This window comes from Phaethon aethereus (assembly GCF_964289735.1).
Source record: "Phaethon aethereus genome assembly, chromosome: 4".
Taxonomy (NCBI): domain Eukaryota; kingdom Metazoa; phylum Chordata; class Aves; order Phaethontiformes; family Phaethontidae; genus Phaethon; species Phaethon aethereus.
The window spans coordinates 20193501-20210778 of NC_138578.1; the positions used below are offsets into that span (position 1 = coordinate 20193501).

The window sequence follows — 17278 nt, forward strand, 5'->3', positions numbered from 1 at the left end:
ATCTCCCTGACCATAAATAACAAGTATATTTGTGTAAATCTTTGAAAAGGGAGTCCACCTCTCATGTAAGTAAATGCCATTTTTTTCATAATTAGGACTTGGATTTACTAAAAAAAAAAATAAGTGCAGTAACTTTACATGTAGATAGTGCGGATATTCAGTTTACTTCTAGTGACCTAATATAGTATGTCCAGTAAGATTTGTATAAATGTAAATTAGTGTAAGTGAATAAAGTAATACTTACGTTATTTTTCAAACAGATTGCAATATGCCTTCTTTTGTTTAGACTTCAATCCATGTTAATTTTGTATATATTCCATGTCTTACTATAAATTGCACCTTTTGTGATGTGTATTTATATACAGTGTGCAAAAACACTTGTGAAATTTAGATTACAGTTGTAATTATGTATGATGGCATTGCTTGAGAATATTTTGCTTGTAAAGACTTTGAAGGTGCAATCAAAAGCTCTTAGTTCTTCTATTTTCTTTTGAACAAGCTTTCTCAAAATTAAGCTTGGATTCCTCTCTCTTCTCTCCCTGGAGTAGAATGTGTGAATTGGTTTTTGTACTTCCTTAGCCATTTGCATCAAACTGCTGGATGAGATTTACAGTCAAGTTCATCCAGTTAAATAAAAATAATTGGGAATGGGGCAAGGGTTCATTTTCTAGTTCTGTTTACATCTGAAAGTAGAAAAATTAAATTTATATTTACTAGACCTATTCAAAGAATACACTTTTCTATATTGTACAAATAAAACAGCCAGATAAATCACAAAGAAAAATAAACATTTATACTATTCTGTAAATACGAATTTTTTTTTTTTTTTTTTACTCCTTCAGCACTGACAAACATACACAGAAGATTTTCACTGAAATATCCGAATAAATCTATTAATACTAGGCCCACTTCTGATGCAACTACTGGCTTGGATTTTCAATATGAGATCGAATCCTATCAGAGATAAACCCTTGGTTACTGGTGTACTGTCCTCACATAGCAATTCATGGCACATTGTGGCACAGTTCATAAAGATCCAAATGTGTCAACCAAGCCAGCTCCAGGTAGTTGAGCCCATGTGATAATTTCTTTTAAACTCTTTAAAGAGAAAGCATAGTTATTTCACACGCACTGGCTGGACAAGAGTTAGGCTCAGACTGAGCAGAAAGATGTGCAAGGCCATTCTGCAGCATCTTTGAGGACAGCAGGATGCTACATAGAGCTCATTGAGGACCCTGGGCAAAAATTTGAGGCAAAGCTTTGTCAAGAGCCTTAGACTGTTTGTTATCAGCACGCAAGGCACTGTTTTCTTGTGGCATTTCTGTCTTTAGTTTCTCTCTTGGGGAGGAAGTTTGTGAGCAGCTCTTGCAAAGCTGTATTACTCAGTTGCATTAAGGAATACAAGTCAGTTAAGAGAGCTTGTGGTTTGTTTCTGCAAAGTAAAACCTGGTTTTACTTTTGTGCATCCAATTTCTACGTTCATCTCTTTAGCAGCTTGGTAAACATGGTACATGATCAATGCTTAGGGATTCTTAGGAGCATTGTTAGGATACGGAGTGAACGGAAGATGTTACTGTACTGAGCTTTTCACTCCTAGCACACTAGCTGCCCCAAGAGAAAGCTGTCGGTTACTTTAGGCTGCAGTAGAGGACTGAAAGAAGCAATGAGGTGCTCAAAGTGACTTAGGGGTGGGTTTGTATGGACCTCATGCAGGGCATCATGCTAGCAAGAGTGAGGGTGTTTCAGAGAGAAATGGTGAATGTCTGAACAAGGAGTTGCTGGGAAGAGAAAGCAGTGTCCAAAAGACACTGTGGGAAAAGGAGTGGTGCAGAAAATCACTTGGTCTCAAGTGTGGAGTTATAAATGATTAAAAATTCCAATGAAACCTGACAGTTCTTGCAGTGTGAGTACAGGCAGCAGTATCTCTGGTGGGCAACAGCAGGTCTGTATTTTTGGAAAATAATGGCAATTGGTACAGGGTTCCTGTAACAACTGTCAAGCTTTTTTATAATACTGGGTAGCTTTGTTAATTAGAGAACTGCAACACTTTTTTCTACTAATACGCTTTTGCTCAAACATTATCCTACCAAGCCCTCTAAGACTTCCCTCAACATCTCTTGAAAACCTCAGTCACCAATATTTCAGTGAATTACAAATGGATGTGTGAACTGTGGTGGTCACGGGTACGGGTAGGCCAGCCACAGGAATGCACAGAGCCTGACGTCAGCCTATCTGCGCAGCGGTCTCAGGCTCAGCGCACAAATCGGCAGCGACTGCACAAAACCCGTGAGCAATTCTGAGGTCAGGAAGTCCTGTGTGCAGCATGCCTGCCATGTTCACAACTTCACCCCAGCTTTTGTACATCTTTGTGCAAAAGCTTTCCATTCAGGAGGAGGCTCAGTATGAATTGAGCAAGACAAACTCCCTCAGATGTAAACAGGAACTGGCAGCAGGCTTTATGTTCAGACAAAAAAAAAAATGCACAGTGAGTTAGTGCCTGTTCCCTATGGCTCAGCTCAGATTGGGGCTGGAAGTTTAGGCAATGCAAATTTTACATTACATGAGCGCAACCAATCTACCACTGGGATTTCAGCAGCATTTTTCCAGTTGTCCTAAAAATTGCATATATATGGGTGGGAAATAGTTTCCTGCAGAGTCTCTTGTTGCTGGAATGGCTCCGTAGCAATGACAGCTTCAACATGTTTTTTTGCATTGGTAATTGGACTGGGGAAAAAAAAAAAAGTCTAGAGGCTTTGGTTTGCTGCTCCTAGCAGAGAACACATGAAGTTCTGCCGTACTGCTGCTCTCAGAGGTTGAGGAATTGCATGCAGGAGCTCTGTTCCCACTGTGAGTAGGACTAAGTGGAGGAGGAAGAACCCAAACCACCCAGGGACAATTTCATCAAGTCACTGGTAGGCAGAATAGCACCTTGAAAATATTCCTGCCCTGGGACATGGTGGATCACCATTTTCATACCATCTCTAACATGCAGCTCAAAAGTAACTGAACAGCCAGAGTTTTGTGAGAAGTAGTTGCCTTCCGTCTCTATGGATGCAACTGCTGTTCTGCATGGCAAAGCTAAGCCATTAAGCAGCAGTTATATGAAACTTTGCTATTTCAGGTAAAGCAGTGCATACCAAGGCAGCTTCCTTGCCATAGAAATGAACTGACTGAAGAAGCCTGTCCTACTTGGTGGCATCAAATCTATGATTCAAGTAATCAGTGGAAACATCTGAAAAGGAGACTGCCTCATGCCTTGGGCTGCAGGACACCTGCCAACTCTGGGAGGAAGGGAATGTGTAATGGGACCTGAAAAGCTTGCCCAGCTACAGCACACTGATAGTGCTGGTGCCTGGGGTTCCTGCCCAGAGGGGACGGTGGCAGTGCCCCTGGGTGCTGCTGGGCACAACAGCTTGTCCCCAGTCTCAGCACTGCCCTCCCACCATCATGGACAACAGCCTCTCTGCTTAGCATCCACTACCTCACATGTAAAACATGGGGCTTTAGGGGTGCAGTTTTTGTAGTCCTGCCTCCAGGGGATCTAGACTTAAACAGCTTGTTTAGCTGTTTGATGAGACATGGAGTAGAGATTATAGAACTCATGTACAACTTGAGTGTCACTTTCTTTTCACATCTTTATTTTCTTTCAGTAAAAGCCCTGCAAGCTTTCTTGCCTCAGCTTTTTTAAAGCAGATATGCTTTGGTGAAATCAAATCACCAGCACACATGATGCTGCCAACCATGTGGAAGATGCCTCAACTTCCTCCCGGCAAGAGTACTCACAGCACTAAGCTACCCAGCATCTCCAGGGGACACTCTGCAGTGTCCCCTACCGCTTTCCCAGGCATCCTGAGCAACCATTGCTCATCCTGATCTGCCATGCGAGTCTCATGAAATATGTGGCTGCTTTGCAGGATTGCTAGATGGAACACAGCATCAGATGAACTTCTTGCTTTGCTCAGACAAACTGAGTGGCTCAACACATCACTGCTTATCAACACCAGTTTTGCTGGCAAAATCATATGAAGACACCACATCATTTCCTTGCATGTGTTGCCGTGAACTGTCTATTACTGAGCCTCATAGGGGACAGCCATCCTTGGAACAGCAATGAGTACTCATGACCCTGCATGGGTTTGGCTTGACTGACAGCTACCCTGTGGTGATGGAAACAAATGTTTACCCTTCAGTATCTTCAGTCTGTGCCTTCCACAATGGTATTCCAAGTTCAGGTGTTTGGCATGGTTTATTCTGATGTTTAGGTAACATCGTGTTATTTCCTTTACTAAGATTGTGTAGTGATTGTTGATGCACAACTCCCTATCAAATAAATGATTTGTGAGGGTGGGGAAGAGGGGACTTTCTCCCAGAAGCTCTTGGAATACTTTCTGTTCCAGAGACAAATGCCATAGCTTGGTGTTTTTGCTAGAGTCTTCTACTTTGCCATACCGGTTTAGGACTTGTTCCAAAATGCTTGTTATGTGGTACACACTTGCTGAGGGCAGACTCACTCCACCTAACTTTTTTATGTAGAGCACTGACCCACATCTTAGCCTGCTCTCACCTGACTCAAACAGGGAAGCAAGACAAGCCTCGCATTGCAAGTCAGAGGCTAATTGCTCAGCAACAAAGCCTGCAGCACAAGTAACACTCTGTGCATACAGTGATAGGTCTGTCAGCGCGTTACTCAGTGCAGAGCCATGCAAAAGAAGGCCTGCACAACAGGGGTACTCTGTTGCCAGTGTCCTCCCACAACCTGGGTTAATCTGAGCACGAATGCTGCCAAGGGTCAGATCTCTCCTACGAGACAGAGATATGTCCAAGGAGCTCATAGTGCCAGAGATACCACTATGTGGTGAGACTGATGAGAGGCTACAGCTGGCCAGCAGTTTGTGATAAGCAGCCCGGAACACAGTGCAAGTGGGGCTCCCACTACTGCCGCAGGCTTGCTTGAGGGCCCCGAGAAACAGCTCGAGTGGGTCAAGGCTCAAGGCAGAGGCCAGGATGTAGTGGGAAGGAGTGCCTTCTGGACACACATAGTTGATGTAAAGCCACTTGAGGCTTTCAACATTGAGCAAGAAACTCAGAAATCCTAGTTTGCGTTTGCTCCTAATAATATATCTCCCCATCGAGTCTGTTAAGGTGACGAAGAAGCTCTTGGCCTCATTAAAGAGCTGGCTTATTTTGGTGTAATTTCCAGCTAGCAAAGGCCCCTTCAGTCCCCTTCTATAGGGGCCTCTGCCATGAAATATGTCGCACAGATGGCTCATAAAACGCACAAACCTGACTGTACCACTGCAGTTCTGGAATGAGGCCAGGCCCAGCTTCTGGAGATGTTCCAGTGCATCAGCAACACCCTCGCTGAACAACATGGTAGCAAGGTTGACCTTCAGGTGGTAACTCTCACTCCCAGGTCTGCCTGACTTGGGACTGCATGGCTCTAACAGCCTCTGCTCCTGTAAAGCTGCCAGCTCCACCACATGCTGCCACTGCACAGTGTCACTGAGACACTCAATCTTCCGGAAGCACTGCAGAGCATTCCTTATCAGCTGGAGTGCATGGCAAATGTCGAAGAAGTACGTGATGCTGTGAGCAGAGCCAGGTGGATGCTGGAAAGTGCACTGAATCCTTTCAGGATCTAACCTGATCCCCAGAGCTCTGGCGGTCTCAGCACCACGAGCGGTGGTGCCTGATGTCACAGCCAGCACTGTGATGCTGATGTTGTTCAGTTTATTGATGGTCTGACGAAGCAGCTGAGCAAGTAAGTGGCCGGTCATACTGTTCACGAAGAAGTAGCCAAGTGGAGCTGCCCAGGGACTTGAGACGCCAACTGCCATGAGGATTATCGCTTCTGAGGCCAGTGGAGCTTCATCAGCGTCAAGGACACCTGCTCCCAAGTCAACAAAGCCTGTCAGGCTCTGGGTCTGAGGGTCCCACTCCTGCTGCTTCTGTAGGGACATTTCTTGTACCATCAGGGCACAGTAGCGGTAGGCCTGTTCCCCTCTCTCCACCTTTTCCTGAAGGTCGAGAAAAATTGCATTGCTGAAGCCTGCGGCAGCCTCATTATTAGACAGCCAACTGGAAAAAAAGGGAGGATACAATCAGGCGACTTGATTCTGAGAAAACTGAAGGAACAGTCAGCACCTTTTACCACTTACGACATGGTCAGCCATGTCCAGAGCTGGAGAGCAGGCTAAGACACCAGAGTATAAAGCAAGCAGCCCTGCCTTTCTCAATGCACAGTCTGAGTTTCTTTTCTTACACCCTAGCGATGGGAAGTAACAAAACAGCTTCCTGCTCCTCCAATGTATAGGAGATCAGGACAACAGGCAAAAAAACCACAAAAAACTAAACCAAACACAGAAGTGCAAATCAGGCTATGCAGAGGGCCAGCAACACCAGGCTGCTCTCCTTCCCAACCGGCTTTTTCTACACTGTACATCTTAATCCAGTTTAGAAGATGTGAAAGCCTTGGCAGCCCATGTAGAATGCTCTCCTCTAATACAATCTCGGTTCACTACCTCCTGGCACTTCTTCGAGAACATTCTTTGGAGGAAGCTGTGTGAAACCCCCACAGGCTGGCATGGACACAGTGTGTGTCTGTTGGGCATCCTCAAACTGCACTACAGGAGTCTGGGACTCAAAACCTGTAGGAGGGAAAGTTTCTTCAGCTTTTGTTTTGTGTGTGTTGTTACAACTTCACTCCCTGTTAATGGGTCTGATAGCACTTCAGGTAGTAAATTCTGAGCCTACATAATTATTTGCAATGGGTTACACAACTGAGTTATAGAGGGGAGATATTTCACATAACTTTGAAACAGACTCTTGTCCATGTTCACTAACTTCCCAGAGTCCTTGTGGAGCAAAATGAGAAAAAACAGAACTCTATAGTCTAAGTGCTTTATGCAGTCCTTCACTTTCTCATGTTCCCTTCTTGACTTCTCCCTTTTCCAGAAAACAGTCCCAAAGTTTTCCATGTGTAGTCCTATTGTTTTTGATTTCCTCTACTGACACTTATTCCTGCCCATGTCTCCTCACTTGGTTTTGGCTGTTGGTGGAGTTCCTTTCGCACTGCCTCCTGCTGCTTCTATTTAGATGACCTTACTCATATTTGCCCTTCCTTTGCCCTTCCTTCCACTATCTGGCTCATCCCTCCCCTCTCACAAGTCTACACTGCACATCACAGGGCAAGAGCATGTGCCAGTGTAGTAAAGCACCTCTGCTTTTTTGTATTCCTCCTTCCTCCCCAGTGAACAGTAAAACACATATAGACTCTACAGAAGCTGAGGCCCTGAAATGTAGCTTTCTTTTTTTTTACACCTGTACTCGTCTGTGAATACTTCGCAAACTCCACAATTACCCTAAAATTGTTGATATGAGGAATGTGTAATTCTCATGCTGTGACCCACATGCATGAGAACTACCAGATCTCTGAGATGAGGGGTATCAGTATTTCTTGTCATTTGCTTCCCACTCCACCTCTGTTACTAAAACAAAGCAGGGAAAAACTACTGCTGAATGTTTTCAGGACAGATCTGTTACACCTATTTCTACATGAGTACCTGGAAACACATTCAGAATGAATGAATTAATAAAAACTTGCTTTGTCAGGCTGTAAGGATGAGGGAGGGGCAAAATCTTCCGTAGATAATCATAGGCCTTAACATGGTAGAGGTGGAGAATACAAGCAAATTGCCTCATTTCTGGTGAGTATTCTGACATCTGCCTCCAGCTGTGCAACTCACAAGGCAAATCTGCTTAAAAAAAAAAACAGGAGGTCAGATTTAATGAAGCAAATAAATAGCTGATAACTTAACAGAGGGATGCATAAAACAAACACATTGCAGAATACAAGGCAACAGGGAGGCCTCCGGAGCCACTGGGTCCTGAAGTCTGGTGTGAAGTGTACAACTCAGCAACACTATTACTGTGCCTCATCTCTCCAGGGCCAGGCAGTGGCCAGGTCCACAACACATCTTTTCCCCTCGTTTCCTATCTAATGTCATCCACAGCTTTGAGTAAAGATTGTATCTTAAATGCAGGTGCTGCTTAAAAATAGACATAACAGGAGAGAAGCCATTAACTTACAGTTGACTCAGCAATTTGAAATGGCTTCTTTGGGTTATATTATCAATGTTAACAGAGCTCACTTCTGGACAGCACAAAAGACAAGGTTTTCCTAGTTAAATATACTCTATTCTTGAGTCATCCATCAGCTGAATGATGGCACAGTTTGATCTAACAGTCTTGGTTATAGGTCTGACCTAAGCACTATAGCCAGCCTCAAGTAATTGAATTTTTCAGGGAAATTTTAATGTTTTGCGGGATTGGTTGTTGCTTTCGGACCTACAAATCGCAAAGCCTTTGTGCTATAGCATTGGACCTAGAATTCCAACAATCTGGGATTACCGGTATCAGAAAATCAAACAAACACATAAAACTGACGCAAGGGAGTACAGAACCTGAAGCACTCTGCCTTAACAAACGCCCCCAGCAGTACCTGAAAACTGGGCCTGCAGCAAACTCACGGTTTCCTCAGAAAGCTGCTGCTTCTCCACCAGCTCCCAGAGGATGTTCGCCAGCGTTCTGGGCCGGTGCGCAGGGGAGCATCGCCCGGCCGCAGGGAGCTCCTGCTGCCGCGGGGTCTCCAGCGGCCGCCGCGCCTCGCCGCCCGCTGCCTGCTGCCCCTTCAGGCTGTAGTTGTGGTCCTCGGCGGGGGGGCTGGGGAAAGGCTGCTTCAGAGGTCGAGTGGGTGGCCCCCTCCTCCGGCCGGCGCCCAGCGGCTCCTAGCGGGGAAGGGAGAGGGAGGTCACCACACACCGACGCGGGCCGGCTCGGGGGCGGAAGAGTGGAGCACGGCCGTTATGCGCACGCACCGGGTGGGGGAAGCGGGAGGGCACAGCCCCCCGCCGCAGCTTCCGCCGCAGCCCGTAGCGTTCGAAGTCGGCCTCAGCGAAGTGCCGCGAGCAGAGAATGGCCCCGGGGCCGGGCCGCCAGGCCTGGCGGCTCCGCGGGTCCACGCGATTCACGGCGCGGATCCACTCGCGGCGCTGCGCGGCATCCACCGGGAACCTGCGGTAGACGGAGAGAGAGAAGGAGGCGAGGCAGGGCGCGCGGGGGCTGGCCGCCCCGCCGCTGTCCGGGGTGCCGCCGCGGGGCACGGCCGCACTCACTGGTGGAAGGAGATGCCGCGCTCCCGACTCCGCCCGTTGTCGCGGGCGGTACAGCCCAGCGCCGAGCAGCTTCGCGTCATGGCTGCACCCCAAGCCGCCGCGACCCTCCGCCACCGCCCACCCTCCCAGCTTCCTCCTTCCCATTGGCTCGCAAGCCACGGCCCCTAAGCCTTCCCGTAGGAAGCTGCTTCTCCATTGGGCGCGGCAGCTGTTGCTGCCCGTCTTGTGGCAGGGCTGCAGTTCCGCCTCGGTGTGACGTACGCAGAGAGGTAGACGGTAGGACTGAGAACCAAGCCAACCGGTAGCGGTGGTAGAAGAAGAAGCAGCCAATGACAAACGGTGATCCTCGTAGCCAATGGGAGCAGCGCTTCCAGCCCCTATATACAGCGGGGCCGAGAGAAAAGGGTCTCTTTCCCGCCGCGCGGTGGTTGGAGGCGGGCTGTAGCGTACGCCTGAGAGATGCCCGACGGCGGAGCCGCTGTCCGCAGGCGCTCAGCCTCGCGGAGGCGGGAGCCGCAGCCGCGCCATGAGGCCAGGGCAGCGCCCGCCCCGGGCACAGCGTGTGCTCGCTGAGCGGCCGTGGAATCCGGCGGCGGGAGGCGGCGGGCGGAGCCGCGCCCCGGCTGCCGTGAGAGGTGGGTTAGGGGCCGCGTCCGGAAGCGCTCCCAGACACGAGCCGCCGCCCCACCCCGGCCTGTGAAAGCCGGCGGGTCGCCGGGTGCGGCGGCTGGGTCGCTAAGTCACGCGTGTTGGTGCTATTCCCCTGCCCCGAGAGACGGAGGAACCCCCTGGTTCTGGGTCTGGCTCCTGTCCGATGATGAGCCTCACTGCTGTTCACATCATGACAACGCCGTGATTACTGCCGTTGAGCTGAGGAGGACAGGCGGCACCGGAGTCCCTGTGTAGCAGGCGCTTTCCCCCGGTTCCTCTAAACCCCAGCGGGGCGGCCGCCCCTAACGCCTGTCTCCCTCTTCCCCAGGGTCGATCGCTGCTCCTGCCCCGAGAAACCTGGAGGAGATCCCGAAGAAGGAGGTGGCTGCACACACACACACATACACGTTCGCTTCCCGCGTGGGGGAAAGGCGGAGCTCCACTCTCCGACGCCCGGAAAGTGCGAGGCGCGCCCGGAAGCCGGCGACGGGCGAGAGGCGGTGCTGCGGCTGCCACGTTGGAGCGGGCCGGGGACGGGTGAGCGCCGGAGACGGGGAGGTTGGGGGGGTCGGGGGGGAACAGCTCTCCTTTTACACCTTTGTTTCCTTTAGTTCCTGTCGGAAACGGGGCATAGGTGCCGGTCGACGAGGCGGCCGGCGCCCGCCGGCCGTGCATGATGTTTCCGAGGTGGGGGAGCCTCAGGGTGTTAAAATAAGACCCGAAAATGAGACGGTGGAGGCTTTTAAACCGTTTTTTGTCATCTGATCCGTCTGGCTGTTGAAGGTGTTTGGCGGCGAGGGTCTAGTGAGGATTTTCTCGAGGGAGGGTTTGTTTTGTGGGTTAAGGCTGAAGGCTGCTGTAGGGTGCCCGATGTGTGCCTTGATGCTGCCAGAAGAGGATTTTTCAGAGCAGCTCAAGCTTTGCCTACGTTTTCCTATGTTACAGTCTGTTCAGCAACCCTCAGTTTCCTCTATGTGTCGATTTTATTGTGCTATCAGAGAATCATTCCTCCCCTTCCCCCTGGGTGTGCTCTGGAGGGGATGGCTTAGGTGTCTGTGGGATATCTTTAGGAAAACAATCACCCTGGCTACTTCTGCCAAGTCCTAATGCAGCTGCTGAATCCATGGCAGTGCACGCTCCATTTAAGCATTACCTTTCTTGGTTTTATTTTTCAGTAAAATGAAGCTGAAGGAAATTGATCGTACTGCCATGCAGGCATGGAGCCCTGCCCAGCAGCACCCCATCTACCTGGCCACAGGTGAGTTTCTGGGAAGTATGTGCTAGCAGGCATCGGGCTATGTGTGGTGGCTGCCAGGAAGTGGTCATAATTGAAAGCTGTAGGAGTTACTTTTTGTCCTGAAGGCTGGAGTGTAGTATATGGGGCAGTGCCTTTAGTGGACTTCTCCAGATGTGCTGTGTGTGAAAACATGCTTTGCATTCTGCAAGTGACAGGAAGCATCCTCTTCTTTCTTCCAGGGTAGGGTCACAGCAATCCTAACTGCTAGCTCACTGTCCCTTGCTGCTCATTTATAACTCTGATCATTTTCTGTACATCGTCAGGGAGAGAGAAGCATTTGCCCAAAGCTTTTCCTGTTCATACTGGTTAAGAAACCCCCAAAGGGGGAACCATGGGGAAGGAGAGTTATGTAGAACTGCATCTAAATAGCAGAAACAAAAACCTGACCCCATCTCAGGGTCCTTTTTGCAAGGATGATGTTTTTATGCCCCTACTTGTGCTGCTTTTGCTCTTTTGTGTATCATGGCTTTCTCACTGCCAAGCGCGCTTCTTTGCAGGTACATCGGCGCAGCAGCTGGATGCAACCTTCAGTACAAGTGCTTCTCTAGAAATATTTGAGTTGGACTTATCAGACCCTTCACTGGATATGAAGTCCTGTGCCACCTTCTCCTCCTCTCACCGGTAAGCAGTGGGGTTGTAAGAGCAAAGTAATGTCTGTGGAACTGTTACACATGGTACATGTGGGAAGACCACTTAATGAGGTTTATCTGCAGTTGTTAAGGAGAGGAGCAGAAGTTCAACCCTGAAGGATGAAGGTACATGAGTGCCATTGATGTTTTGGGGCGGTGAGATGTCATTGTGAAGGCAGTGAGCTTGTACTCCCAAGGAGTTGCAAGCAGCTCGTGCTCTGACATAAACCTAAAAAATCTGACATTGGCCAGTAGGTTTGAATATGTATGCAGGCTGTTTATCTTGGGGAGCCTCTGGGATTCTCCAGAGAACAGAAGGAAATGTGAAATTATGAAATTGCAGTGCAACTTTTCATGATGATCCATCCTGTTTGCATTTAGGTATTTCAGGGAGACTCCTGTAACATAACTGATGTTGTGTGTGTAGTATCATACCTCACTCTACAGCTGGGAAGCCAGGCTCCCAACTGTGCAACTCCACTTAGCTCTTAGTTCCTTACCATGTGCATGTCCGAAGAGAGATTGCTAGCGTCCAGTTTCCCTCTCTGCAGCACTGGTAGCAGCTCTCTGGTGGCTGGTCCGGTGGCTGCTGCTTGTTGTGGGTGAGCTGAAACAAAACAGATGGAAGTGCAGGATGTTTCTGTGGGTAGAGAAGGAGATGACAATTTTCATTGCCATTGGATTTGATCCGTGACTTTTTCATACCAGCTACAGTGTCAGCATAACCACTCTTTTTCCTGGTGACCCAAAACAACAAGGTAAAGGCAATTACAGCATTTTGCCAGTATGTTCAAGTGAGAATTTGTCACTTCTAGAGAAGCAGTTGCTATCTCCCCCACCTTTGACATGAGTAGAAATTAATTGGATTTGAGTCTTCATTATCTGTTTTAAAGCTGTAACTTGGAAAAGAAACAACTGTTTCCTAAAGTTTCTGACCAAATGCAGTTTTCTGGGTTCCTAGAGATTAAGTGTTGCCTGTAAACAACTTGAGAGGGGTTGAAATTATGTGCATTTGCATGCAATAAGATTGTGACCTTGCTTAGGGATGCTCTCCTGATTTGGCTAAATAACAGTTGCAGTAGCTTTTGCAGGAAGAAGCCACAAGGTGTTAGGCTGCTGGCTTTCTGCCATGTCAGTTTAGTTGTAATGATTTGTAGGGCTGGCAGAGTAGTTGTGCTGGCAGGCACCTCCCAGTTTGTGCCCTGCAGTTGTCTGTGTTTTATTATGTGGAACTTGTGAGAAACAGCCACAGTCTCTGTTTAATGCCCTCCACTGGGGGAAAAGCTGATGTTAGCATGTCCTACTGACCTGGTGACCACAGGATGAGGTATTTGATCTCCTCAAGTTTCCTTGTTCTACCTTGTTTTAACTATGACTGATTTTTAAAGCATTGCCAAGTGGCATTTGCTTACTGAATTTCAAAAAACACTCCTTATAGCCAGGATGCAGTGCTCCTTTGAAAGCAGTTCCCTTACTGAACAACACAAGGATTCGACTTTGCCCCAGAAAATGCATTACAAAAGAGGTGGATTGGGTTTTTGTTTCTTTTTTTTTTTTGTAATTAAAGATAACAAGAATTGCCCCAGCTAGTGTATACATTGGAAAGTTTTGCACTGCTTTTATAAGGGCCATACTTTATCCTGGAAAGAGTAAAGGGCCAGAGGAAAGTAATTGCACTGTTAACTCTGGTTTTTGTTTTTCACTGTTTTCTGCCTTCATTTTGGATTATCTTAAGTCCTGTTGAATCTTGCTGGTGGTGTAATACTAGTGCCCGGTCAACCCTGTTGGTCGCTCCATTTCTCGTAACCTTGCGTAGTTAGGTGCAGAAGTATAAAAATCATACCCAGGAAAAGGGTCTGTCTGATATCACAGACCAATTTCCATTTGTAGTGTCATTCTTTGGTGAACCCCCACTGTAATCTGAACACTGCACTAGGAGACTGAGCATTTGGCTGTTACAGTATTTTTCACACAGCATATGATCTCTGTCTAGTTTTCTGCAGTATGTATTTTATCATGCTGAGGTTGCTGTGATTTAAATAAATTATTTGAAGGTTGTCCAAAGATAATCAAGAGATTAATAATAACCCGGTGAATGCTAAAGTAACTTCTTGCCACCTTCCAGTCAGTGTGGGTTTGCTTTCTCCTTGTGTAAGAGCTGATTTGTAACAGTGTGTTGCTTTATGTAGAAGAAATTAATTCTTTGCATGGCTGAATACACAGGAATGCCGTGTATTCACAGCAATGCTTGCTTATGCAGCAAGTTCATTGAGTTGAAGGAGATTTGGGTATTTGCAGATGGACACAGTGGTGTGAAAATACTTCATTTCTGGAAGTAGGTTTAATTCCTCTTGATTTAGCCTGGAAAATAGATTGTGTCCAAAAGACATGTGTTTGTGATGTGAATAAACTACTTGCTGAGCCTCCATTACAGCAGATGTAATGCTTGCATGTGCAGAAGCACAGATATGGAAAAGGATTTGGAATTTTTCTAGTCCCACCTTTTTCCTCTCTTGTATGCAGAGCTGTTCACAAATAGCAGAAGTTTCCCTCCAGGCTGTGGCTGGATGGGCTTACTGTCCTTATTTTGATTACTCCTGTTGTTTTGCAAAAGTGGGCTCAAAATCACATGCAGCTACGAGCACTTACCTGATTTTGCAGCCAGAAGATGAGAGATGTTATCAGCTGTGTGTGTGGTGACCCTGCATATTGATAACGAGCAGAATTGGGATACATTGCCTTTCTGATGGAAGGGGTTGTTAGTACACTCATCCTTGAAGAGAAATGCAGACAGTGTTTTTCTCTGACGTGTCTTCTCTGTCTGTTAGCAGCAGTCTGGAGGCTTTAGCCGGAGTGAGCAAAATAGGGTGCATCGGTGTACCTGGAGCTAGTGGTGGATGGTTGTAGACTGTGGGGACCTCTGTCTTACAGGTACCACAAGCTGATCTGGGGCCCGCACAGTGTGACCTCAGGTGAGAGAGTCTCTGGAGTCCTGATTGCCGGGGGTGAAAATGGAAATGTCATACTGTATGACCCAGCCAAAATCATAGCTGGAGATACTGAAGTAATAATTGCCCAGAAAGACAAGCACACGGGACCAGTAAGAGCACTCGATGTCAACATGTTCCAGGTTGGTTTTCTGCTGTTCTTCATCACATACTGTCATAGATGAGTGGCCTGTCTTAGTAACCTTAAGTGTTTCTGTCCCTTTCCACTCCCCTGAAAAGCATGAACTAAATTTGATGCTTGTATTTAGTAAGAAAAACCTATCCTGTTAGTGGCATTCAGGATGGGGAATGAGGAGTGTAAGGTTTCTGGTTCATTCCTTCCCCTTGTCAATTTACATTGTCAACTTAATGGGTCTTTTTGCTCAGCTTACTTATAAAGTAGAGGTGGTCTTCTGTGGTGCTTTTAGACAGTCTCCTTTTTCAGCTCCCACGTACTGTGCTGATATTATCATCGCATGGGGAGTATTTACATGCTCTCACTCATATTTCCAGTCACATCAGAGTTTAGGTGTCTCCTTTTGGGGGTTGGGTAGGATCTGTCTTAAAGACCTCCAGGTATTCATACTTGGAAAGAGGAGACAGAACAGGAAACACTGCGATGTGGCCTCTTTAGCAGAACTCTCAAAACCAACAAGCTTTCCTCCGTCACTAATGTTTACTTCCTTATAGACACAGTGGGTTGATTTTTCCTTGTCCCCACCAGCTGTGTGAGAAATCAGTTGAATTAATTTCCTAAATAGCATTTCTGTCCCTGCACACTTGCTTTCAGCAAGGCTGCCCTGTGTTCATTGGGAGATTCATGAAGAATTGCTTCTTTCCCTTTCTGGCCGTTATGAAGTTGGGACTTGCTTGTCACCAGCCACGGGATGTGATCAAAGGGTGCTCAGTGCTCTCGTCTTGTGTTGCCCTGCCTAGACTTTTGCATCCCAGATGCAGGATTGCTCTGGATGATTGCATCCACTGGGGGCAGGGTGCTGTCTACTGCTGGTGGCACAAATGCCACACTCCTTCCAGCCAGCCCCACATGTCATGGCCTGCCCAAAGCAAAGCTCTGCAGCGGCGATAGCTGCAGCACTGCTTCCTTGTTTGCCGCCTCCCAGAAGTGTCACTGCTTTCCACTTGCCTGTCCATGGCTGCGCCCCTGCAGCTTCCTCATGGGTGTTTGCCGTAGAGTGGAGGAGGGCACTCCACAAGATGCGAATTTTGGTCTTGGCATGCCAGTCTAGTGCAGTGTATGGATTTTTTTTTAACTCAGTCCTACCTGCAATCTCAAAAAAAAATTGTTTTTTCCCTAAGCTGCTCTGTGTGAGCCAAAGGGTACATTCCAAGCTGATAGGAGAAACTGGCACAGTCCTATGGATCTGATGCCTCCCAGCAGCTAAGACTGTGAAAGCTGATGCTGAAAATACTCTTAACATCTATTAATGTGTCTTACAGACTAATCTGGTGGCCTCTGGTGCTAATGAGTCTGAAATCTATATCTGGGACTTGAACAATTTTGCCACACCAATGACACCAGGAGTGAAGACACAGGTACCAGATTTGGATTTGTTAAATACTGCAGAGCAGACTAATGAAAAATATGCATGTCGCCTAAGTTGAGAGATGATTGAAACCTAGAGTTTGAAAGCTGTCTCAAGGGTTGGATGGGGGGGGGGAGCCTTTTGAAGTCTAGCTTGGGTAGCAGTTAATTATAGTTATCCATGAGCTACATTTCTGGCAATGTTAGATCCAGTCCTTAAGGCATGGTACAACAGATCTTTCCATATCAAAATAAATAAAAACATGTTCCTGCATTTTGCTCTCCACTGGCTTTCCCCGAAGGCCAACAAACACAGGCCTTCTATTGGACTTATTTGTAACATGCTTATTAGACTGTGGGGTTTAAGATATTTTTCTCCTTGTGACATGCTTGTGACTCAAAGCATATGACAGGAGCCCATGTCCTTAAGGACAATACTCTCTGAGCAGCAGCATAGGTAGCTTTCAGGGAACAGTTTTGGAAGTCAGTCAGTTGTGATAGCATTATTTTGCCACACTTTATGTCCAGCTGTGATTTTTTTTTTTTTTTTTTTGCCCAGCTTCATACAAGGGTGACTGGCGGCTGCTGCTGCTTTTCTAGCCCCAGGAGTGCAGTTTCCTGTCTGTGCCTGCAAGTGCAAGCATGCACAGGTCCAGGTGATGAGTGGTTTGCTCTGCTTCCCATGCAGCAACCCTGGATGTGCAGTCATGTTTATCCACAGACCTGCAGTTTTGGCTGGCTACACAAGCAGTTGATTCATGTCTTCATGTGGTGGGAGTTCATTTTTTTTAATTTTATTTGGCCAGGGAGAGCTGAAGTATCCCCTTCAAGGGAAACGTCACCTTTTATCGAGCAACAAGTAATAACAAGCTGAGTCTCTCAGGTTACACCACTTTTTAAGTATCCATAACCATTACATGTCTTCTAGTCTTCCTCTGCATGTTTCACTGCATGTATGAATCTGAAGATTGTGAGGGTACAGATTGAGGAAAACGGGA

At 47.3% G+C, this 17278-nt stretch overlaps 2 protein-coding genes across 14 annotated transcripts in view; one reads left to right on the top strand and one right to left on the bottom strand.

The window, feature by feature from the left end:
- Positions 1-4118: 4118 nt before the first annotated feature.
- THAP9 (THAP domain containing 9) lies at positions 4119-9317 on the bottom strand (the record flags this gene model as incomplete). Its single annotated transcript, XM_081999617.1, has 4 exons — positions 4119-6078; positions 6506-6647; positions 8501-8786; positions 8877-9317. The coding sequence occupies 4 exons, from the start codon at positions 9315-9317 to the stop codon at positions 4119-4121; spliced, it is 2829 nt and encodes a 942-aa protein (XP_081855743.1).
- A 1686-nt stretch (positions 9318-11003) lies between these two features.
- The window catches only part of SEC31A (SEC31 homolog A, COPII coat complex component), a gene marked incomplete at both ends in the record, with an annotated part of 44405 nt that continues 38130 nt past the window's right edge, over positions 11004-17278 (top strand). For all 13 annotated transcript variants that reach the window (XM_081999208.1, XM_081999213.1, XM_081999214.1 and 10 more), the window contains 4 exons: positions 11004-11082; positions 11619-11742; positions 14682-14880; positions 16196-16291. In XM_081999208.1, the coding sequence (XP_081855334.1) occupies positions 11004-11082; positions 11619-11742; positions 14682-14880; positions 16196-16291 (498 nt within the window). The remainder of the gene's footprint in view (positions 11083-11618; positions 11743-14681; positions 14881-16195; positions 16292-17278) is intronic.